The following is a 26,424-nucleotide window of genomic DNA, read 5'->3' as shown; positions in this document are numbered from 1 at the left end:
TCACCTCTAGCAAGTAAAAATATCTGTTAAACTGAGGGCTCTTAGTGTCCTCTAATCCCTTCAACTGCCGTGTAATGAAGAGAAAAATTTCCTAGATGTGGGGAAAAAAGTGAAAATTAATGACATTGGTGTGCCTGAGGTATAAAGCTTATCTCAGATAGGTGATGGGGTTATGTGCAGGATAAAAAAAAAGTCAGCTTGACATAAGGTGCAAGTTTGTGATCAGTTTTAAAGTCATACACGTTTAGTGCGTTTCAAAAGGGGCTTTCGCACCAGATAGTTCTAGGAACTAATCACCAGGGTGGTTCCCCGAAAACTAATGGTTCCCCAGGAACATTTTCTGGTTGCATTCGCACCACCAGTAGGAACTCTGAAGTGACGTAAGCCGCGCTTTTATTTATGCGACTTTTATTTTGGCGGCGGGCCTTTATTTTGACGGCAGAGCCTGAGCAAACAAACAGTGCTCGCATTCTCCGTGTTCATTAGTTTACGATCTGTCTGACAGTCCTGTCTAATATGTTATAAGACAGAACTATTATACGTAGTAAGTAGACAGTAATGAAAAGTTAGTAGCGTATGCCGTGTGGTTGATGTCCAGTATTGCTAGCTGAGCAGAAATACATAATCATGTTTCTCCTGGTCCTCTCAAAGTTGTGTGGGATTTTCTCCTCAGCATGAAGGTTAAGAGGCCCATCTATCACTGTTTTCCATGTTCGTAAAGTTACTTATTGAAATAAATATAAAGGCTATAATCTGTGTGTTTACAGTCTATGGTTTACACAGCCTTTCTAAAAATGGCGGGTGCTGGTGTTTCGCGTGCGTTTGGCCAAACAGCGTACACTAACGTTCCTATAGTGCTGGTTTAGACCCTACTCTGAAGTAGGAGCTAAATTAGTTCCTCCAAAAGAGTTCCTAGAACTAAAATCGTTCCTAGTTCCTGCGATGTGAATGCGCCAAAATCCGGGAACTTCCACCAATAGTTCTAGGAACTATGAAAAGGTTCTTCCGATGCAAAAGCCCCTATAAGCAGGAGTTCAGTTTATCAAGAAATTCATATATGAGATGTTGATCTTTTCAGGAGTACATTTCATACCTTGAGCTTGTCATGTGAGGTGTATGGGGCCTCCGGAGCGTAGATCCTGAAGATGTCAGCGAGACAGCAGGCCACGAGTAACCGTACATCCTTGTTGGGGTTTCGCAGGAAGAACTCAGAGGCCAAGTGAAGAGCCAGAGCCAAATACTGCTGCTTTTCCTCCTCCGAGTCTTGATCCATGTCCATATATGTCTTGACCACCAGCTATTAGACAGACAGGTGTTTGTAGTTTCTCTTATACACAAGTAAAATCACAAACCATTTAATAATCATTTTGTAAAATTAAACATATTCTAAAAGGTAAATTCCTCTAAACTTTAAAAAATCATCATCTTTTACACATTGCATATCTTTTTAGCACAATTTTAAACACTAAAAACCTCAAAAGACACACTGTATGAGTTTAACCAAAAAAAAAACATTTTAAGACAAATAGCCACTATTCAGACATACAGCAGCTCCTGTGAAGGTAAAGCATCTACCTTATTTGTAAAACAAAGAATATTATATTATTTATTATAGTTATAATAAACGAAATACTTTAGAGCACAAATTGTTTTACTGCATTTTTCAGACATATGCAACTTTGCAGCTGATTCATCACACACCATTGTGCCAGGAGATGACTACTCTCAAACAGGACTATGACAGAGAGGAAGACACTAGGCTTGCTGAAATAGTTGATGAGTGCATTTTACACTCAGTGCTAACCGATGACCGTTTGACCGATGGTTGACCGCATCAACGTTAACCGATCAAAGTTGTCGGTAAAAAAAAAAAAAAAAAGTGATCTCTAAATTAGGCTATTATAGACAGTGGACTAAACGCTACTACCGTTAGCCATCTCATTCTAAGATATTTTTGTGTGAAGTGAACAAATCCCTCACACTCAATTTTTCATAACTGGCCTGTTTGTACGTAATAAACCAATAAAAACATTTGGCGCGAGGTCACAGCGTTTGGGTTCGCGTGCTCACAAGGTTTGCGAAAAGTAAAGGCTACAGGCTAAAACACTCGATGTATCTGTGTATCAGATGTATAACATTATCATTTGTGACTTTCGGTCTCGTGGACTTAAAATGCGCGTGCTCGGCGAGTCTACGAGTCCGTAGGCCGTCCCATTTAGCATTTTAACGCTCTGAAGTGTGCTCAGCAGCGCCCCCTTTGTACCCATGAAGCGGTCTTCCGCGAAGCCCGCATAGATGCAGGCTCCACGCACTTTAACTACCCAGGAATCCTTGCGAAATGCCAATCAGAAAACGGATGGGAGGAGATTTCGCTGACGGACTGTTAACATGGCTTTATGATATAGGCGTACATTTTACCAGTTGTTATTTACAGTTTTATACAAACATTATCGACCAGTGGTTGATATCTCAAACATAATAATAGTGTGTTAAATAATTCGATCGCATTATGATTCATTACATAAATAGAACCGAATGTCATGGCTTTACTGAGTCATATAAACGTAGTATGAATATTGAAACCTATACATTTTTCTTAAACTCATTTACATTTTAATTTTGTGTTGAAATTGAACATTATGTATTATGTACAACTGTATTGATCATTTACATAACCATGACATCTATTCTAATGCCCAGGTGGCATATACAATTATAGAACTGTAAAAGCAGGCTGTGTAGTTCACATGGACATAAGATTTGGGAAAATAAAATAAATCCTGTTCTCGATGCTAAAGACTGTAATTTTTTTTAATGATATTTGTGATATTTTTCTAATAAAGGGACTGATGAGATGACCTTTAAGTTTATTCAGCTTCGACGTCTGAGCTGAGACCTTCTTCCTGTTTCCGGCGTGACGATCGAGTCTGACCCAAAAATACCTCTCAATGCGCCCTCACGCTAAGGGCCCTATAGGTCTTCACTACATGACGTCACCGAAAGTGTGGACTCTGAGGAAGTCCACAAGTCCGGAGTGTGCCATTTGGGACAGGGCCATTGTTCCCGGCGCCCCCCGCAACGTTGGTCTGGTTTCACACTCAACTTGATTCCATCGAACTCTGGTGTGTTTGCCTGCATCTTAACTCATTGCAAACATGCACGACGCATGATAGAAAACACGAACACGGGGGTCAATATATTGTGTTTTTTATTAATTTGGTGCTATTATGCATAATGTTAGCAGAGTAAACAACACAGGTTTACTGTGTGTGTGTGTGTGTCACATAAGCTGTCTTTCTGCTGCTTGCAAATGGACTCTTTTGAGGAGACAGTGGATTTCCATTAATAAATGTGTTGCCCTGATTGCACGCACTATGCGCGAATACACTGCAGACTCACTCTTTCTCGTGTCCAAGGTAAATCTTCATACCTTACGTGCATTTTATTTAACTAAATACATCATAATCGGCTAAAACGCATGCGCAGAATACTTCACTTCCTGAACAATTGCGCACCTGAGTCCGTGTTGCTTTCACATACACGCGAACACGCAGCACGGTTTCGGGAGCAAGTGAACTCAGACCACCTCCTCCAGGTAGTCTCGAGTTCGATACCCCAGTGCGCACCCGTGTCCCATGACAAGGTTCACATTTGCGATTTTTCATGTGAACCGTGCCCGTTCCGAACTAAACTGCCCGTGTGAAAGCCCCCTAAGTGTAAACACTGCCATCCGAAACTTGGTTCGCACCAAACCAGCGGACCAAGACAGCTGAAAAGATGGGTCTTGGTCCACTTCCAAACGAACTCTGGTGCAGTTCGAAATGATATATGAACAACATGCACCAAAGCCATGTAAACTAACTAAAAACAGGAAGATGTGATCCTGTAAGACTGGAAAAACTTGAAGGACTTTAAGAGAGGGCCACTCTCTGAGAAAACAAAGGAAATTAACATTTGAACTCCCCCTCATGCACTATTGAGACGAAGGTCTCACCTCCCTCATCCTAATCTACATTTCTGTCCCCCATTCTTCATCCTGGCAGAGATCTCCCAAACTCACACAAGAATCTAAATGGTTTAATGTGAATGATTATAATCTAGTTTTATACATATTTGGTATTATTTGAAATGTCTCGGTACGACTGGTAAAAATGTCTCATTCCCAAAGAAGTAAACCCAAAAGGTAATTAAGTTCTTAGGAAGTTAAGAAATATCTTCCACACCCTCCAATACTGGAGGGTGTTTCTTTGAGTTAACTCCTTCGACCATTTGACTGAATGCTAATTTTCCACTGCTAGCAAATGGTGACTTACAGGTAAATTTCCACTGTGAATGATGTTTAGATTTGAAATGAGGTCTGGGTATATAATGAAACGCAGCGAGAGCTCAGGGCCTTTTCTGTACTTCAGATCGGTCCGTGAGGCTGAGAGGAAGACCTCTCAGCCTCATGTATTTCTTAAAGTCGGGTTTGCATCTTCTCTCTATTCCAGAGCATTTGATGTTTTGTATCGATTATCTTTGAATTGATTATGAAATTGGCATGATACATTTACCTGACATAATAAATTGTTACATTTGATTATTTTAACTGACTCTGACATTGTTTTTCATTGAAGAGTTAAACGGAATAGTCAAACATTCGCTCACTTTTAGTGAGGCACAGATATTATTAAATCCTTTCATTTATGGAGTCAGATGAAGTAACGAGTAAATACATATGAGAAAATGTATTGCATTTAACCAAAAATACTTTGCCACGAGAAAAGACAGTAACACGCAGAGACCTTCACCGCTAATTCGAATACCGCCATTGGATCGAGTTAGACGGCCTTACAATCCTAAAAAGGACAGAATGCTCAAGCATACCTGTTATTTCTCGTCATAACCGTGATGTTGCCCATCACAGATCAGTACAGGTATCAGAACCTTGTCTCCTCGCAGCAGATCGTTTGTGTGTGCGCAAGTCTGACAGAGGGATTCCTGCTGATGTTTTGACTCCTTTACACATTTTAAATGCTCTTCACGAGTTCTAAACTGGTCAAAATACCATCATATGAATGCTACACACAATGAGCGTATTTATCCCAGCCCACAGTAGTAATGGGTCATTCATGAACGATCCGTTCATTGTGTCGGTCACGTGACAAATGAACGAAAGACTCGAAAGGTAAAGTAATTTTTTATGTTCCCTGTAAATTATTTTTGACTGCATTATGATTTCTTAATTCAGAATATGATCAAGATTGCATAGGTGGTAGGGCTTGGGCATTATGGATTTTTTCTATCCACGGTTGAAAAGCAAGATATTCCTGCGGTATAGCGGTAAACCGCTTTAAATACATTATGATGTTCACATTGGAAATGAAAGATGAACACCTTTTCCAGCATGTCTAAATTACAATAATTATATTCCATATTTATGTTTGGATAATATAATGTTATTTTTTATTTAATCTATGTCGATTATATGAAAAGTGAACAGCATGAGTAAGATAGAATCATAAGATGGGTCAGACATGATTTTGACCACTTTATTAAGTTTTGTTTTGTAGAAAGCCTTTCTTTGAATTAAATTTTGTTTTGCATAAATCGTATCTTAATTTTAATCACTGTTTCATTAACTAATTGCCTAGAATTAACAAATAATAAGCAAATATAGCAGACATATAATCAGGAGGACGTGGAATCGCCGGTGCGATCTCTTGCGCGTGAACTGGAGCTCGTCTCATAAATGAACCGAAACTCAGCGTAGCCTATAGGCCTACTTGCCTCACAGACATTAGAAATAATTAGAAAGTTTAAAATGTCTACTTTTAAACAAAATTCAAAACGAAATGATAAAATTTTAGGCTACAGTAGCCTAGTCAAGTAAGGTCAGGTTTGCCGATGTGCGTTATAGGCTATTTCTTATTTATTTTTATCCCTGTGCGCCGATTGGAGTTCACTGCTGATATTCTGGGAATACTACATAGCCAATAGGCTATACTAGGGACTTCAGCCTTTAAATATCCTTGCTGCATTGGATCAGTCTCCTTTCTAGAACAGCCAAGATCTAGCCTCGTGGCAGCAGCGCCTTGCATCGACAACAGTCAGCGAAAATTGATAAAAAAACGTTGGTGCGGACAGATGATGAGTTTTGTGATGCGGTTGCGGATGAAATGATAATAGCCCATCAGCGCATCTCTAATACGAATGTAATGTTATTATGTGTGATGGAACATTGCGCTCCCCAACTCGCGAAAGGTCGGATTTGCTCCATCTTTTGATGATAAGTTTTGTTTAGAAAACCTTGAATCCATGTAAGACACAATATCATTAGACATAATCCATGTCATTAGAATCAATGAATCCATGTCATTAGACACAACATGCACACGTGTGCAGGCCAATGTTTTTTTTTTTTTTTTGCGGTAATGACGGTAACGAGCTCAGACCCGTGGTTGGAGTCACGTGACCGCGGTACCCCGGTAATGCGGTAACCGTCCCAGCCCTAGTAGGTGGACGTGTTCAGGGAATTTGGCTGTTAAGAGTATAACATTTAAAGCCACTTAAATGAACGAAATAACTCGAAGAAAGATTTGTTCATTTTGACATGAGTCAGTAAAATGATTTAAATCAAAGCTAACCAGTAACGTAGACTAACCATGTTCCATACACTTTTTGCCTTTCCCCACATGTCAACGGCCGCCACTCTGTTGCTGAGAGCCAGACAAGCTGGTGTGAGTGCTCATTCTCTGGGGAATATCCCATCGGAGGATCTATTATTTGATTGATGTCTTTTGGACCAATAGAATTTGAGAAAAGTGGGGTAAAGTACCTTCTTCGCCTGGGTTCGGATTAGGCTTGGGCGGTATCCAAATTTTGATACCGTCAAACCTCCTCCCCATTTTACCGGGGTATACGGTATTACCGTGACTAATTAAAAATTATGACATAAGGCTCAGACAGCGTCACCAAACTGTTGGCTTGTGTCTACACCGTTCAGAAACTGAATACCAGATCGGGCATAAAAAACACAACAAAAAAAATCAAGGCCAACCCTTGCACGTTGTGTCTGATCCCTGTTGACGGCATTAAATGTAATATGAGCCGTAGCCCTATTTAGACTCGACTATTTTTAATATGTGGGCCGTTATAATATGGTGGCGCCAAATAATTGTTTAACCCAGATGCTGAGGGGGTGGTAGATATAAATACTATTTATAAATGAGCAAAAATGGGACAATTAATAATATTTAATTATTTTAATTATGACAATTGTATTCATTTTATTAATTCATTTAAATTAAATTAACAAGCAACAAGCAACAAGTGCATTTGTAAATCCGGTGACACGCGTCCATTGATTTTTATTAATACAACTTTTCTGTCAGTGCTGCAAAGATTAAGCTGACGATCGCCATCACCTAGTGAACGCGCATATATAGAGAGAAATGCAAATCTTGGATTACATAATCAGAAGGTATAGGCTAGCCTTTTTCTTTTCCTTTTGAATTGTTTCGTTTAAAGAAATTGACGATTGATATCTCCGTAGTGAACGCGCCTATAGAGAGAAATGCACATCATGGATTAATCAGAGAGTAGCCTATGCTGCCTATATTTCTTTTCCTTTTGAATTGTTTAGTTTAAAGACATTGATGAATCGCCATCTCCATAGTGAACGATAGAGAGAAATGCACATCATGGATTACATAATCAGAGAGTAGGCTAGCCTATTTCTTTTCGTTTGGAATAGTTTCGTTTAATTTGATGATCGCCATTTCCGTATGAACGCGCATAGAGAGAAATGCACATCATGGATTAAATAATCAGCGAGTGGCCTATTTCTTTTCGTTTTGAATTGTTTCGTTTAATGAAATTTCAAGCTTTATTTAGATATCTGTCATGTCTGTGAGACATACACTGAGTTTCGGTTAATTTATAATGAGATTTCAATGCAAGTGACCGCGGCGCGCCAGCGCATGATCAAGTCATGATTATGTTGTCTGATATATTTGATTCTTATTTATTATTGGTTGATAAAAAAAAAAAAATTAGGATACAATTTATACAAAACGAAATTCACTTTAAAGAAAGGCCTTTTACAAAATGAAACTTAATTAATTGGTCAATGTCTGACTCCCGATGCATCCCATCTTACTAGTGCTCTTCAGTTTTCATTATCAACGTAAAAAAAATAACATTATAATATTTTAACAAATATAAACTAATGCGCTTATTTAATGAACTCGGGGCAAAATGCATCCTCGCAGCAGTGAGTGGGTGGTTGTTTCGGAGATGCGACATTAGGTTAGAGGTGTTTCCATCTCTCGCAGTCACCTTTTTTATTGCAACATTTACAAATTGCCTCGTCAGTATTTACCGCCTCTCCCTTCTCTCTCTCTCTCTCTTTCTCCTCCACACTGTCACTTGATGACAACTACATAAGCATTTTTAGGCATTGAATAAATTATATTTATTTATTATATATAAGTGCCGGTAATGACGGTATTGAAACTGATACCGTTGCTATTTTAAGACCCCGCGGTATACGATATTACCGAAATACCGCCCAACCCTAGTTCGGATGCTCACAGACGTTAACGGTGTTCCGTACAGAGCGCATACTTTGATTTCAACTACAAAAATTATAATTTGTGATATAATATAGTAATATATATACACTCGCCTAAAGGATTATTAGGAACACCATACTAATACTGTGGTTGATCCCCTTTCGCCTTCAGAACTGCCTTAATTCTACGTGGCATTGATTCAACAAGGTGCTGTAAGCATTCTTTAGAAATGTTGGCCCATATTGATAGGATAGCATCTTGCAGTTGATGGAGATTTATGGGATGCACATCCAGGGCACGAAGCTCCCGTTCCACCACATCCCAAAGATGCTCTATTGGGTTGAGATCTGGTGACTGTGGGGGCCATTTTAGTACAGTGAACTCATTGTCATGTTCAAGAAACCAATTTGAAATGATTCGAGCTTTGTGACATGGTGCATTATCCTGCTGGAAGTAGCCATCAGAGGATGGGTACATGGTGGCCATAAAGGGATGGACATGGTCAGAAACAATGCTCAGGTAGGCCGTGGCATTTAAACGATGCCCAATTGGCACTAAGGGCCTAAAGTGTGCCAAGAAAACATCCCCCACACCATTACACCACCACCAGCAGGCTGCACATTGGTAACAAAGAATGATGGATCCATGTTCTCATTCTGTTTACGCCAAATTCTGACTCTACCATCTGAATGTCTCAACAGAAATCCAGACTCATCAGACCAGGCAACATTTTTCCAGTCTTCAACTGTCCAATTTTGGTGAGCTCTTGCAAATTGTAGCCTCTTTTTCCTATTTGTAGTGGAGATGAGTGGTACCCGGTGGGGTCTTCTGCTGTTGTAGCCCATCCGCCTCAAGGTTGTGCTTGTTGTGGCTTCACAAATGCTTTGCTGCATACCTCGGTTGTAACGAGTGGTTATTTCAGTCAAAGTTGCTCTTCTATTAGCTTGAATCAGTCGGCCCGTTCTCCTCTGACCTCTAGCATCAACAAGGCATTTTCGCCCACAGGACTGCCGCATACAGAATGTTTTTGCCTTTTCACACCATTCTTTGTAAACCCTAGAAATGGTTGTGCGTGAAAATCCCAGTAACTGAGCAGATTGTGAAATACTCAGACCGGCCCGTCTGCCACCAACAACCATGCCACGGTCAAAATTGCTTAAATCACCTTTCTTTCCCATTCTGACATTCGGTTTGGAGTTCAGGAGATTGTCTTGATCAGGACCACACCCCTAAATGCATTGAAGCAACTGCCATGTGATTGGTTGATTAGATAATTTCATTAATGAGAAATTGAACAGGTGTTCCTAATAATCATTTAGGTGAGTGTATGTAATTGTTGATTTATTAAAGAATGACAATTTTAAATGTTAAAATATTATAATCAATCAATGCACGCTGCGTCTCTGTTGCCTGTCTGTGCGAGACTGGCGACAAGCGGCCATTGTCCTAGCCTGGGTTTCCCCTTGCTGCCTTGCGCGCAGTGCGATTTTATTCACGCTGCTAAGCAGCCTGGATTCCATGTACCAGATTTTCGCCTCAGCGAGGGGAGCAGTCACAGAACGGGGAGGGAGCAGCAAGACTCGCTTTTAATTAAGCCTATTATCATTAAGTTTGAAAATAAATAGCAACTAAGAAAACATACAAACTGACTAGTCATTTTTCCCCCATACACACAAGTTACTCTATTTATTACCAGTTCATAACAGTAATAGTCATACTTTGCTACAGATAATTATGCTAATTAGGGGTCCACTGATTATCGCCGCCGATATTAAACCTTTTTATGGTTATCGGTATTGATCATTTTCAAAACCGATTTGCAGATATAAGAATTTGATTTTGAAATGCGCTATATTTGGCTCTGACGCAGCCACCTCTGTCGGAACTCACCACTCTGTAGACTAGACCAATGTCCCCGCCCATTTGATTTGTTGGGAGTCACGAGTCCGGCCAATCAACGCAGAAAGCTGAAGGCACTGAAAGTTTTGCGCTCACACAGAAAGCACTTGCTAACTGGAGCTGCTTCACTGATCACGCATCAGTTGTCTTACAAAGTTAAGGCAGCAGCAGACTTTGCTGAAGTAGCAATAAATTACTACACTGAAGTTGCAAAACACCTCAATATAATAGGGCCCTTTGATTTCAGTGATGCAGAAAACACGGACGGAATCGCGGAATCCAGTCATAAAAAGGAATTTAACTGTATAAAGCGGAATGTCACTGAATTTGTCAACTTTTTGATGAATTAATAAAAAGCAGGTCTGTACAAATCAAATCGAATTTCAGATCGCAAAAAGACTATTTAAATATGAATCTTGCGTGTCTCTTAATGAATGGCGCAGACGCGTGATTTCATTTAACACCCACACACGCACTGTTTTCAGCCTCAGCCGTATCATTATATGAGGACATGATTGCATAAACATCATCTCCAAAGCTGCTTAGTTACTTCATTAGCTTTTAAACACATCAACTAAGAAAAGTTATCGTCATATCATAAACACACAGAAACTCAAATATCTCCACGGCAACCCGTCAAAATAAAAAGTTCGGGTTTTCATAGGGCCCTAAAAATTTTATTGTTAAACTGTAAATAAATTGAATAAGTTTGATGACTTAAATTAATTAGAATTGCTTTTTGATTACTAAATTTTAACCATTAAAATAGTCTTTAATTTTTACAAAATGTTTAGAGAATGCTGATGGGTGCTCCCTGCACTTAATAATGTGTTTATTAACAGCTATCAGATTTAAAGATACGTTTAAAAATCATTTAAAGAAAGTATTTGTCAAAACCCTTTGTTATTCTTAATTTTGACATTAACTTACATTTTTACACCAGGCATAGGCTATATATCGGTTCAAAATATCGGTTATCGGTCTACTTGATCTGTCATAATCGGTATCGGCCCTGAAAATCACATATCAGTCAACCCCTAATGCTAATCTGTAGGAAAATAGATAGCCAGTGACTTTCCACATGCTTGCACTCTTCCCTGCAGATATCATCTTTCATAAGCAGCACTAAACACTTCTAGGTCTAGGACCCAGGAGAAATTACTTTCCCTACTTTCTACCTCTCTCTGGTGCCTGTGTGTGAGAGAGAGTGTGTGCTTGGTGGAGTGGGGGATGGTCAGCCAGTGCTGAGTTGAGCTTCAGACTCAAAACAGCACAGTGGCAAAACCAGGAAGCCCAGCAGTCACTCCAATTCCCTCCAAAAGACTCTCAAACTCTCCCCAACAATCACAAGTTGCACAATTTTTGCACATTTATTAAGTGAATATTATGCAAAGTTAGAGTAAAAGAATCTCAGGAAATGTGTATGAGATGATTTTCACAAAGAGCCTGCAAATCATCCAGGTGGATTCTGCACATTGGTGGTGCTTGAGGAGATTTCCCCGTTCTATGTAAAACGCTTTGAGTACCCAGAAAAGCGCTTTATAAATGTAACAAATTATTATTATTATATAGTTCTTTAGTTAGTTCTTCAGGGACATGAGAAAAAGAAAAAGGGTTACTCTCAACTTTAATATTAATTAACTACATGTAATCACTATAGAGCTATGGTTAGGGTTAGTTACTTGTAATTATGCATAATTTACTGTCATTACAATAGTAAATACATGTAGTAACGTATATCTACATGTGGATTTGTCTTTCTGCTTCATGAAGCTGTGTTTTTGATTTGGCAAATGTAAGTAGTAAGCACAATATTTTTTTGGTGTGTGTTTGGTGGTGGGGGGGGGGGGTGTGTGAGGGATTTCCCATTTATTTACCCTGTCAGTGAATTTTTTGGGGAGCTATTTCATGTTTACTTAATGAACAGGAAAACCTCTATGAGGGTACAGTGTTATTTTCCACAAAATCTTTGTTAGTAGAGTGGAGAGCTTGAAGAGTATTAGTTAATGGCCTAAATCAAACTGATGGGTTGAAAATGTATCCATATATACACCAACCATTCTCACTGCCATAATGGTTATGTAATAATACAACACATTAAGAGAAAATAACAAGTTGAAATGCATTTTATGGCTCGTTTCCAACGAGTGGTACGGTACGGTACAGTACAGTCTGATTCAGGACGGTAAACTCTGATCTGGCTTGCGTTTCCACCGTCAACAGTACCCTTGCTTGATAGGCGTGGTGTAGCCTATGCCGGAAAGAAGCGATAGACGTCATTTTCGCGCGAAGAAGAAAGCGACATAGTAAACAACAATGGATGACATACAGCAGATCTTGTTCTTGCTTCTCGGCATGTGGCTGTTTATCACAAGACGACAAGCAACGACATTCGGCGTTTCTCAATTCCAAGTATGCAAAGTTCGGCTTAAAAACCCAAAAAAGTTAAACCACCCTCCAGAGTGGAAATCTTAAAAACGCTCCACTAACTTCTTTGAGAAGTAGAAGGAAGGTTGTACGAAGATTGTACGCAGACTTGGTGTTGTTGTGTGGCAGCGCTTCACATTGCCACCTAGCCGCCTGGAGTGCATACTACATTGAACTTCACACACTTTTGCGTCACCATTTGCACGCAGATTTCCCCCCGATAACGCTGGTCTAAACGCAGAATAAAAAGTGATATCGCAACGCCACTTTTGCGTTTTCTCTTCGGATCGTTTCAGTGTAAACATAACCTTAAAGAAATCTTAAACATTATAGCCACACAAATGTGGTTCAGGCAACGCGTATTGATTATATTCACTGTATAACGTATTTATAACAAAACTAAACATAAAACACAACCCTGCCTCTTTTAGTTAAATTTAAAAAATAATTAACATATTAATATGGTCATTTGTACTCTGATCATCTTTACTGTAATAAATTAAATATGACAACTCAACCCTGTCTCTTTGTTCAATTTTAGTTTTAATCAATAATAGCCATTATATAAGTATAAATAAAAGGTACAAGCTATACAATAAGAAAGCAAAAAATTCAGTCAAACATACAAAGTCGGCGCTCTAGTCTAATGTCACAACGGTAAAGTTAAATAGCCTAAATATATAAAGTTATGAAACTTCACTTAGCCCTCAGCCAAAACAATTGGCCAGGGAAAAAAAAAAACAATCACAAAACCAAAGATCGCCCGTTACGTCTACACGAGACAAATTTCATGTTTAACCACTACAGAGACGTCAGAGTCAGCGGCAAACGTCAGAACGACTAACCTAGAAAAGGTTGTTCCAGGCGGGATACATGAGCGGCGAGCACCCGGTGATCACCTGAAATGGAGCTCACAACCTGGATCAAATTTTCATAAATCTTTATTTATCACTGATTCTCTGTCAACCAATCAGTGTTCTGCATTGAGTCTAGCTCCACCATTTAGGTACCACTGTGCTAGGTACCTCCACGGAAGGGTACTGAAAAAGTAGTATAGTTCGGCATTTTGGTACCTTTCACAACTTTTGACAGTGGAAACAGAAATTATTGCGTACCATACTGTACTATACTGTACCGTTCCGCTCGGTGGTGAAAGACTGGAGAAACTGGAAGAGAGCGCAACTCTCTGGGAGAACAAAGGAAATCAACATTTGAATTTCTCTTGTGCTATCATGCTGAGATCACTTGAAATTCACCCAAAAATCTCTATGGGTTTATGTGAATAATTATCATATGGTATTACATGATTGATATCATTTGAAATATCTCAGTGCGACTGGTAAGGAAAACACTTTGCAAGTTTGCATCATGTATTTTATAATGTCAAGGTATTGAATCTCTCTTTATTCCAGAGCATTTGATGTTTGTATCTATTATCTTTGAACTGATTATGCAATTGGCGTGATACATTTACCTGACATAATAAATTGTAAACATTTGATTTCATTCTAATCGACTCTGACATTACTTTCAGTAAAGAGTTAAAAATAATAGTCAAACATTCGCTCACACTTAATGATCAATGACAGATATCATTAAAACCTTTTTCGTTTATGGAGTCAGATGATATAACGAGTTATACATATGAGAATATATATATTTCATTTAATCTAATTACTTTGCCACGCAGAAAGATGGTAACGCCCAGAGACCTTCACCCGCTGATCGGAAAACCTTCTTTGGGCCGATCGAGCCGGGCTTACAGTGGAAACGAGCCATTAGAGACAGTCTCTACAAGAGGAGGCTTTGTTGCACTTGAATTGAAATGAATTTAACACTGAAATCTAATGCACCCAAACTCTTCCCAGAATTTAAGGATGAGGAAGCACAACAATGCTATTACACTGCATTACATTTTCCTTTCTAATTCAAACAATGCAGGAAAACTCACACACAGACACATGTATTTGCTCTAACATATAGATGAGAATTAATAAACCACACAGATGAAGACAGAAAATTGTCTTTCAAATCTGTTGTCCAGAAAACAATGCATGTGAATCTCCACTATTTTTTCCACACTGAATGAAGTGCCTTGTCTCACATATGCTGAACTTTAGTTGGATAAAACAGAGCTTAAGTGCGTAATTTTTCAATGTTAAAAATGTAATATGCAGAGCAGAGACTGAGATACCATCAAAAATTATCCAGTTTTTTTTCCTTCCGTCCTGAATAATGGCTCAACAAATGAGTGTGTGATATGCTGATTTCTCTTTTCTTTTTTTGAAAAAAAGCAGAAGACTCAAAATGATGTGTACTAAAGGTTGGCACTTGGCAGTAAATTTTTCCTTCTGTATTGTGGCATTTTATGAGTGAAACAACTTATCAAACATAAGAAAAACATCAATCCATCAGTTGTTGATTGGATTGCGAAGTGAACATTGTATACTAGAATGTAGGCAGATCGGAATGCAACTGCCTTAACTGCAGCGCAGGCTTGAATGTCATACTTCAAGTAGGTGTGTTCGATTCCAGATTTCCACTTTACATCTACACTCTAAAAAAAGTAATTCAGGGAACCTGTTACCAGGGATGCACAGAAAATTAGGCTACCAAAAATTCAAACGAAAATAGCTGTTTCGGCTTCGGGCCAAAATGGTTTTGGAGGGACGAAATCAGTGACCGAAACGATTAATAGACTTTTCATTAATGCTCCTCCAATGACACATTTTGACTGAATTCAGTGTCTATTTTGCCATTAAAAATCACCGTAAGGAAAAATTGCCTCAAGGCAACAGGCCTAGTTCTGTTGACATAATGTTGTCAATTTTAATGCTCAATTTTAATGCAAGACTTAATGCTCATCATTACCTTAACTTAAAATTGTGTGAGATTTAAACTCAAATTTCTGTTTTAAAGCTACAATATGTAATATTTTTCACCAACCTCTTACAATAATGAAGGCGTAGGTTGATGACGCAGTGATAAGCAGAATCATGGAACTTGCCGTCATGCTGATGGATCTAATAATGTTTATGGATGAATGAAAACATTCATGTTTTTAACATGACTGGTATAAAGCAGGTCGCGATTGCTAATGAAAGACAAGATATCAGCACCAAACACGAGTGCTGCTCGTTGTTTCACTTGGTCTAACGTTACACTATCATAAACAGCTTTTGAGTGTGTTGAATGTTATGTTATTATGTGTGTTAGTTTGTTGGTTATATGAGACTAGAAGTAAGCTAGATCAACATTAGAATAACATACTGATCATATTCTAACAATTCATCAAGTTGAGCTATATAACGTACATTTGCTCACCTGTCTAAAAAAGTACATGCAAGAGCGGCATCTCTGTCAAGTCGAAGTTTGCCGCGAAACTCAGCATCTCGAAAACATTGATCCGACATTGATCCTTGTTATAGTTCTCCTTTTGTCCCAAAGTCTGCCTGTCATGATCCATAATGTTTGAGCGAAACAACAACAGGGTGCCACAAAACATAACGCAGCTGTCCACATCTGTCACCATGGTTACTATGGCAATACGAGCGGAAACAAGGGATAACAAGGATATTACATCATTGACAGGCGGCAAGTGACGGGCACTTTTTAAAATTGTGAATTTCTCTGAATTGACAAATTCTTGGAAACATTTAGGATAATGTTAGTACATAATTGAAAGAAATATATAACACTGTGCAAGTGGTTTTTGGATATTTCGATACAAAATTCTTACATATTGTACCTTTAATTACATTTTTTTACAGACGCCCAGTAGTTAAAATCAAGTTTTTAAATGTTGTTTAAATGTCTATACAAATTAATGCACACAGATTATCAGATCAAATTAGTCATTTAAAAACTTTCTGTGAGATATAATTTGACAAACAGAGAGAGTGATTCAGCGCTACTGAGTCTTCTCCCTCTCTTTCACAATGCACACATGGCTTCACATCACCACAGAGTCTGTACAAGCAAGCTGCATGCTGCGATACAAGACTTTGCTCGTGTTTCGGGACAGAATTGTCACTTGCCTAAACAGGCCAGTGTTGCATTGTTACAAAAATGTATCATATGCACGACTCGTCAATTAAAACATTCAACAATTTTAAAGCATTCAGTAGTACTCGCTCTCTGAGAGACAATTCTCTGCACGCTCATACCCAGAGCACGCACACATAAAGCTGCCTCTCAAACAGCTCACGAGTACCAAACTGAGTGCTTTTTCACAGCTTATTGCGCTTAAATGTTCAGAAATGCAAAAAATTGTCAAAATGCCCGTCTTGGAGAGTATTCACATCAACACAGTCAATGATGTCTTAAGTGAATCCATGCATTAGCTCTTAAAGTGACAGCAGCTTAATATACCTGTGATATGAATATACCTTATAATGTTAATCAAAGAACAAAAGATAGAGAGAATTAATCTGCATTTTCTTTCTTTTTGGTAAAGATGGCGCCTGTGATTCGCTCGGCATGCCGTCGGTCTTTGTTTTTTCCTCTATATGTTAATTCTCCTCTTAGTACTGCTGGTTCAGAGAGCTAGCTCTCTTCTTGTATATGAGCGAAACTTTCTTTTGAGCCTGCGAGAGTCGGCGGTGGATGTTTGCAAAGGCTCTTCAGGTGGTCAGTGGTCCTGTAACCCCCCATCATCTGTTCGAGCTTCGGCGCACCTGTGTGGACTATCTGAACTCCGTCGCAACAGAAGGAAACGGAACAGGAGACGAGGCAAGCGGGCGGGTGCGGCTGTGACTCGGAGACGGGCGCGTGCGATAGCGCGTGCATCAGCGGCGCGTCCTTGTGTGTTTACGGGCCCAGCGGTGGAGTTCATTGATTTCATCGACTCCTCTCCCCGGCATCTCTCGTGGGGTTATCGGGACGAAAGGGTCTCTTGCCTGGTGGAGGTTTACCCGCGGCGCCGGGCGCGGTCAGCGGGGATTAAAGACTCGCAGCGGCGTTTCAGGAAGAGAGCGAGTATCCCCGAGAATCTCCGGTGCCTGGAATATGCTCCCATCCCTGATAATCAATCAACCCAAGGTACAATCATTAAGATCGCCCTGTTGAACTTAAGATCTCTTAATAACAAAACATTTTTAATTAACGATCTCATCTCCTCTCGTGACTTGGATTTATTTTTAATGACTGAAACATGGCTCAGTGATCACAATCGTGGCTCCCTCGCTGAAGCTTCACCTAATGACTATAATGCTTTGAACTCTCCAAGGACGGGGGGACGGGGAGGGGGGATTGCGTCTATTTTTAAGAATTCTATGAAATGTCGGCTGGTGTCAGTTGATAATTATGTTAGTTTCGAAGTACATGTTTTTATAGTCGATTTGATTAAGCCAGTCACATTTGCAATAATCTATAGACCTCCCAGTGTTAACACGGAGTTTATAAGAGAGTTCTCAGAGTTCTTATCATGTATGATGACTTGTGATGACAATCTTGTCATTTTAGGCGATTTCAATATTCATATCTGCTGCCCTGAGAAGCCCTTAGTTCAAGATTTTCTGTTATTACTCGATTCCTTTAACCTTACGCAATCGGTGACCGGTGCAACACATAAACAGGGGCACACTCTGGATTTAGTTTTGTCCTGGGGTGTCCCGGTGGGGGATCTGACTATAGAGAACTTGGGGTTGTCTGATTACTTTGTCATTTCATTTAATGTCACTATTGCCAGGCGGATTGCGGCTCCAGGAACAGTGGGTCGTCGTGCCCGGGCAATAAATACTGCATCAGCTCTTAGGTTCTCAGAACTATATAATATTCACAAGTCAACAATGAATCTCCATGATGTAAACCAGAGTGTAGAGGATCGTGTTTTAGATTTTAATTCAGAATGCAACAATATATTGGATTGTATTGCCCCCTGGAGACAGGTTAAAGCAAGAACTGTAAACCAGCCCTGGCTTAACAATGAGAGTCGATTGTTGAGGCAATCATGGAGGCAGGCAGAGAGGAAATGGTTGAAGGACAAACTGCAGGTCTCATATGAGATCCTTAGAGAGCGTATGCTTTCTTATCAAAAGTTTGTAAAAGTGGCTAAGGAGAAACATTTCTCGGACTTAATCTCTAAAAATCAACACAGCCCAAGAATTTTATTCCGTGTGATTAATTCGGTGATGAGTCCTGCTAGCCCCTTTGTTTTTGATCACGAGGGGAGAGCCAGTGAAAAGTTCGCTCAGTATTTTATGGACAAGATCACAATGATCAGAGCCAGCATTGTGCACTCTGTCAGTGCCCAAAGCAGTCTGGATCCTTCACATGATGTGTGTGCTCGGGGTGTGATGACCACATTTGAGTCTGTTTCCGGGGACGAATTGCTAGATATTGCCCTACACCTGAAGCCAGCTTTTTGTTCTTTGGACATTTTACCACCTCGTTTGTTGACTCAGGCTTGGGGTGCGGTGGGGCACACTATTACAGTCCTAGTTAACCAGAGTCTAACAGAGGGGATGGTGCCATCTTATTACAAACATGCTCTTGTTCAACCGTTTTTAAAGAAATCGAGTTTAGACCCTACGGTGCTAAGCAATTACAGACCTATTTCTAAGGTACCTTTCTTATCTAAATTGCTGGAGAAGGTGGTACTTAAGCAACTCACTATTTTTTTAAACAAACATAACATTTTTGACACTTTTCAGTCAGGTTTTAGATCGCAACATAGCACAGAAACTGCCCTTCTTAGAGTATCGAATGACCTGTTGTTATCAGTGGATGCAGGGAATTGCACAGCGCTAGTATTACTGGATCTTAGCGCGGCCTTTGACACAGTGGACCATGGGATTCTTCTTGAACGATTGAGTAAGTGGGTGGGTATTGGGGGGACTGTGTTATCCTGGTTTGCCTCATATCTTCAGGGGAGGACCGCTGCGGTGGAAATAGGGACCTCTACCTCTTCTGTCTGCCCTGTTGTTTGTGGGGTACCTCAAGGCTCATGCCTTGGTCCAGTCCTATTCTCACTATATATGCTCCCCCTGGGCCTGATCTGTCAGAAACATGGAGTGGCATACCACTGTTACGCTGACGATACCCAGTTGTATTTTCCTTTGAATGTTGAGGATAAGGCTAGAGGGTCATCGTTGTTGAATTGCTTGGATGAGATAAAACAATGGATGGCAGATAGCTTCCTTCAGCTGAACGAATCAAAATTTGAAGTGATGGTGTTTGGCCCACCGAAGCGAGCTGAACAGATTTCAGTGGAGCTTGGTACTCTTGGCTCAAAGGTCACGACTCATGCTAGAAACCTCGGAGTGATCTTTGACGCCGAATTAAAATTCGACAAACAGATAAATGCAGTGGTGAAGGGCAGCTTCTTTCAGCTTAGAGGGATTGCCAGAATGAAAGGTTTTCTGTCTACTAAAGATATGGAAATTGTTATCCATGCTTTTATCTCGTCCAGATTAGATTATTGCAATTCCCTGTATGTTGGTGTGTCCAAAAAATCTCTGGCGCGTCTGCAACTAGTGCAGAACGCAGCGGCCAGATTGCTGACTGGGACCAGTAAATATTCTTGCATCACTCCAGTTCTGGCCTCCTTACACTGGCTCCCGGTGGAGTTTAGGGTGCAATTTAAGGTCCTTTTAATGGTGTATAAGGGTCTACATGGACAAGCCCCTGCTTATATCTCTGAGCTATTGCAGCATCACTGCACCTCTAGACCATTAAGATCATCGCAAAGCTCACTGCTAAAGGTTCCAAAATCTCGCCTGAAAACGAAGGGAGACCGAGCCTTCTCGGTGGCTGCACCGAGGCTTTGGAATGGTCTCCCTGCTTACATCAAGGCTTACGATTCCATTGAAGCTTTTAAGTCTGCGTTGAAGACTTATCTATTTACTGTGGCGTTTAATTGCTTTTAGTCTTTGTGGCTCGGAATGATTTGTATCCTTTTTATGTCTGTCCTTTTTATGTTTTTTGAAATGTGGAATCTGTAAAGCACTTTGGTCAACTCGTGTTGTGTTTAAATGTGCTGAAGAAATAAATTTTTATTATTATTATTATTATTATTATTTAATTTATACTATGAAACATTCGATTTATTCAATTTCTACAGTATTCCCGTACCTGAATTCTGTTAGACCTACCTGAAAACCTTAAAGCACTCTGCATTACATTTGTATTCTTATTTTATTGTGTTTATTTATGCGTCTGCTTTTAATTTATTTGTTCTTGTTTATTCTGTTCAACATTGTTCAAGTTCAACATTGAACTCAAGCTGAGTCCTGTGTGTAAACTCATGCGCAACAAAATAACCCCATTGTTAAAACATACATGGAGTGAGCATACATTTGTGGCTCGTTTCCACTGAGCGGTGCGGTACGGTACAGTACAGTACGGTTCGGTAAACCATGATCCGGCTAGCGTTACCACCCACCAACAGTACCCTTACTTGATAGGCGTGGTGTTTGCCGGAAAGAAGCGATTGACGTCATTTTCGCGCGAAGAAAAAAGCGACATAGTAAACAAAAATAGATGACATACAGCAGATCTTGTTCTTGCTTCTCGGCATGTTTGTCACAAGAAACAAGCGCCGGCATTAGGCGTTTCTCAATACCAAGTAGCCTACGCAAAGTCCGACTCAGGAGAATGACTCTCGAGGACGCGAGTCCAGTAATTCTGCTAATGGAACAGCGCGTTCTTTAAAGCGCCACTCAGCTCGCTCTACTACTCTGGTTATCTCTGTATGTACATTTTAGGCAACAATAAAACGAAATATGTTATAAAACACCACTCTGCTGCTTTTCGATTTCATTTAAATACATTTTAAACAAAAGCACACAAATGTGGTTTAGGCAACGCATAGCCTATTGATTAGGATATATTGACTGCATGTATACGGTAGCCTATATTTATAACAAAACTAAATATAAAACACAACCCTGCCTCTTTTCGTTTAAATTAAAAAATATTAAACCTATTCCAGGCAATATGTGCATTGGTACAAATGTTGCAATAAACAACATTACAGATGATCTGGTAATAAAATAAAAAAATGACAAAACTCAACCCTATGTCTTTTTGTTAAATTTCAGTTTTATCAATAATTGCCATTATTAAAGTATAAGTAAAAGGTACAAAAAGCTATACAGTAAAGCTCTAATAACATAAAGCAAACAATTCAGTCAAATATACAAATTCAGTGCTGAAATATATGAAACTTCACTTAGCCTTCTGCTATAACTATTGGCCAGGGAACGAATTATAGATTCACAAGATCGCCTGTTAGGTCTATACAAGACGAATTATATCTCATGTTTAACCACTACAGAGACGTCAGAGTCAGCGGCAAACATCAGAACGACTAGCCGAGGAAAGGCTGTTCCAGGCAGGGTTCATGAGCGCCGAGCGCCCGGTGATTGCTTGGAATGGATCTCAGTCAAATTATTATAAATCAATAAATAAACCACAGATTTGAGCTTTAAAAAACTACATTCTCGCCTGAAAACTCTTAAAACTACATTTCGTGACAATAACAGTAGTATTATATATCAACTGTATATTAAAAAATGGCGCTTCTAATGCCCTTGTAGCACGCGCAAGTAACGATATTCTGTCAACCAATCAACGTTCTGCAGTGAGTCTAGCTCCACCTTTTAGAACCGTACCACTGTGCTAGATACTGCGCTAGACCTTATGAAATGCGTATCTATTCATGAATGTCAGTCACGTGACCTCTTACGTCATCCGCTCTTTTTCCAGTTGACTGGAAGCTAGCTATCTTAGCTATCTAGCTTGCTACGATTTAGAGCTTCATATGGATACAGTAAATGGCTACGAAAGACAACATTTCACACCTAGATTACCATGAAATGAAACACTACTTTCAAAAAATATCGTCGTTAGGGTGGCTTTGATCCTTACGCGATACCTGATGCGTAGTAGCTACCTCCAGCCTCTGACATTTGCACGTATTGTGTTTTATCGTGTAATTTATACGCGAAAATTTGTTTTTACGTGCATAAGATACGCCCTTTATTGAGTGTAATACCTACACCACTAAACCTACCCAAACATATAATACACACAAACCCTAATCCTACCCAAGGGGTTTACAGTGCGTATCATATGAACATAACTAATTTTTGCGTATAAATTGCATGATAAACAATGTGTGCTATAGAGGCGCATTTAATTAGATCAGGTTAGCTAACGTAATGACGTCATGTGCAAACAAGCATACTGATAGCAGCTCTCTGATACCTGCAAAATTAAAATTGAAAATTAAGAATAATGTGCCAAAGACTGGCACCAATAGGCAATTACACTCCTTCAAAACTAGTAAAAAAGTACTTAATTGTTCCAGCAACTAGATTCCCATCCGAAAGAGCTTTTAATGCCAGTGGGAAGGGTCATGCCACAGAGCATCTCTTAAACCAGAAACCACTGCTAGGCTTGTGTTCTTAGCTAAAAACTTGTGCAACACTTGAATAATTTAGCTCAGTTGCAGTGTAAAATGTATTATGTTAGAATGCACTTTTTTCATATTGTTACATTTACATGTTAATTTAATATTTTTTTAACTGTGTTTTTGTTCTTGAAACATTTTGAATGTGCTTAGAAACAATAGCTGGTCTATCCAAATCCTGTTTTTTTAATTTTATTTTTTTATTGGGGATATATAAATAAATGACTAAGTTATAGTCCAGTTAACTATCTCAGCAGCTGCATCATACTGGTTACTGCCCATATGTCAAAAAATTGCTAACTCAATCAAGTCTATCAACATCTACAATCAACAATAAACATCGGACTTGAGCAGGATGTTTCAAAATAGTAAGTTTATGTTTAGTTTTGTCGAATGAAAAATGGATTTGCTTTCGCAGCACAGAAAACAGCATCTTCTCAGCATGTCTAGTCAACAACACAAACCAAACTCTTCCAGGCTGGAATTACTGGTGACTCGTTTCGGGCAGTTCAAAATTCAGTTCTTTCTTTTGCAAGACCATAACTTCAATGGTTGTGCACTTTAATCTTTGAAACTAGGCAGACCTTTTACATTCACAAACAGCTATATTACAAACTACATGAAAGGTAATATCTGAAAAAAACATAATGTGAGCATGTCAAGACATACTTTTATTGAACCAGCTTTAACTGCATTCAATTTGATTGCAAAAAAAAAAGATTACATTCATTCTAGCCTCTGTAAAAATCATATGTGCAGTATTTTGTTTCAGATAAAATCTGCTAAATTAAAAAGTTCTTTAAAAAAAGGATGCATTTCTTAATGAATATTTGTGGCTGCTTTCTGGTTAAAGGGTCAAAAAAGTCCAGCATTAAATCAATTACTCTCTGTCGCTAAACTGCAAAATAAGTTACCACGCCTCTATCTCATAGCATGGGCAATAGGAATATATAATGGTTGCATTTTGCAAACATTATTAAAGCACTAGTAACATCGGTACACTTACATTCACCTAGGCATCCCTTTATGAATAAAAGCATATAACTAGAACTAAACTAGGCTCACAGCTGTATGTTACAGCCAGGAAATCATGTTACAATTACATCAGTACAGTATAGAGATGGTAATCCAATCTTCTCAATTATTCCAAGTCTTCTTTGGTAGGGGACATGTAAAACATTCTATATAAATACTACTTAACAGCTCAATAGTTAAAATATGTGCAACTGTTTTCCAATAAAGCATCTAATATGCTTTTTTAAATAAATATAATATAAAATTAACTGAAAAATATGAAATCAAGTGATTTTATTGCATTTGTTACCACTTTGGCTCTTACCTTGAGTCGTTTGACAACTTCATCATTGCTGATCTTATCAGTTATCTCTTTGACACCCAGTGGGTAGGTGATCTTTCCGTCCCCCGCTGGTCGTTGCTGCTGAGGCTGTTGCGGGAACTCCATCATCCTTCTCCAGACAGACAGACGGTCCTCTACTGGCCTCTATAGGCAACAACACTAAAGTTCAGCACACAAACCCACCACACCACTACAAAAACACTAAAATACACCTCATGCACTTCACCCTCCTGCTCTCTGGTCGTGTAGTTAAGCCCCCTATAACCATGGAATGACACGGAAACCTTACAGGCGACAGTTTTCGGGAAAATTCTGAATAAAACCACGAAGCTAATGAAGCTAATAGCAACACTAGCCTGAGAGCTAACGAGATCAGGTCCGCAACCGCGCTTTTACTCTAAAACGCATTACTATCTAGGCATTTAAAGCTCGTCTGATAAGGGTCTCCACATATTATGCACGTCCAGACATAACCACACAACTCGGATAGTAATGTATAGTATAAAAGCACCTCAGAGAGTAAAATGCCTCTGTGAGCGGCTAATGGCCTAGCCGTCAGCTCCAGGCCTCAAACTATTCAACAAACATCCAGCCAACACTCACATTTACCTATTACAATCACAGCCCACCGGTTCCTGCTACCCCAAAAGCATTTATCCCATATCTCTCACTCGACACTACTCCATTGCGGCCGTTATCCTAACTTTAGACGGTAGGAAATCTGAATTGTTTACTTGTTTTCTCTGTATAAGTTCACTCAGCGAGGCAAACAGCGACCACCAACTTCATCATGCCACACAAACTGTGTGAATTAAACTCTCTCGAGCGACCCCAGCCACCTCACAACCGCTTTCAAACAATTCCCCGGTCATTACCTCACAGACAAGTCGTTGTTTTAATTCATGAGTCAGGCTCGGGTTCGGGTTTGGATGTTTTTTTTAGTTTCGGGCACAAAGCTCCGTCTTTTTCATTCAGGGCTGTGTACGTCCTCGCGTGGAAAGTGGAGGCGCAGCGACCCCGTTGGCTGAAAGACGGTATAGCCGGGCGCCGATGGAGGGAGAAACGTTACCATATATATTAGAAAACAACCGCCTGCAATAGTGGTTTACTTGGCACTGAACTTGGTTTACCGTAAATATTAGAAAAGAAAAGCCCCATACTCGAAGATAAAATACATAACAAATGTATTGGAAAGGGTGAAAAATAACAGTGTACATTGAAGTGTGAGAAATATGTAAGGGTGATTTTTTTTATTAATAATAATAATATTATTATTATTATCACTGAGACGGGACAAAACAGGTTACATTTGTTTATGGAACATAACATTATTTTTGGATACATTTGTGAAAAATGTTCAGAGGTAACCTATATTTATTTTTTAGGTTTGGTACAATCCCCTGCCTCTTTTTTTATTAAAGACCCTTTCTTATTCACATTCCCTTGCATAATTGTATTTGTATATATATTATTTTACATACATATTCTGCTTATCTTGTTTATCTGGAAGCCTCCCCGATATTTGTGTTTAAACTGAGGCATCTGAAAAAACTCAACACACAATGCTTGTGTAAACGTACTGTAAATCTCACACCCGGTTTCACAGAAAAGGTTTAAATCTAGTCCCAGACTAAAATGCATGTTTGAGCTGTTTTAACTGAGAGCAACTTGCACTGACATCTTGTTAGTTGCCATTATGTTGTCTCAAGATGCACACCAGCAATGTTTTTACGGCATGTTTATAAAGGCTGCTTAAATGTCCTAATTAATCT

At 39.3% G+C, this 26,424-nt stretch overlaps 1 protein-coding gene across 2 annotated transcripts in view; it reads right to left on the bottom strand.

The window, feature by feature from the left end:
* The window catches only part of pds5a (PDS5 cohesin associated factor A), a 45,797-nt gene extending 20,112 nt beyond the window's left edge, over positions 1 to 25,685 (bottom strand). Inside the window, exons 1-4 of one of the 2 annotated variants that reach the window (XM_077203559.1) lie at positions 25,528 to 25,685; positions 24,635 to 24,796; positions 1,094 to 1,297; positions 5 to 91 (exon numbers count right to left, since the gene is read on the bottom strand). In XM_077203559.1, coding sequence (XP_077059674.1) covers positions 5 to 91; positions 1,094 to 1,297; positions 24,635 to 24,760 — 417 coding nt within the window. In that variant the 5' untranslated portion in view covers positions 24,761 to 24,796; positions 25,528 to 25,685. The remainder of the gene's footprint in view (positions 1 to 4; positions 92 to 1,093; positions 1,298 to 24,634; positions 24,797 to 25,527) is intronic. The other variant, XM_077203549.1, reaches the window with a different exon arrangement.
* Between the last annotated feature and the right edge of the window lie 739 nt (positions 25,686 to 26,424).

The sequence above is a fragment of the Siphateles boraxobius genome, unplaced genomic scaffold (assembly GCF_051911475.1).
Source record: "Siphateles boraxobius isolate OS27281-9 unplaced genomic scaffold, OSU_SipBor_1 119, whole genome shotgun sequence".
Lineage (NCBI taxonomy): Eukaryota > Metazoa > Chordata > Actinopteri > Cypriniformes > Leuciscidae > Siphateles > Siphateles boraxobius.
Note: the sequence above shows the minus strand (reverse complement) of the source record. Positions and strands in the feature narration are given on the sequence as shown.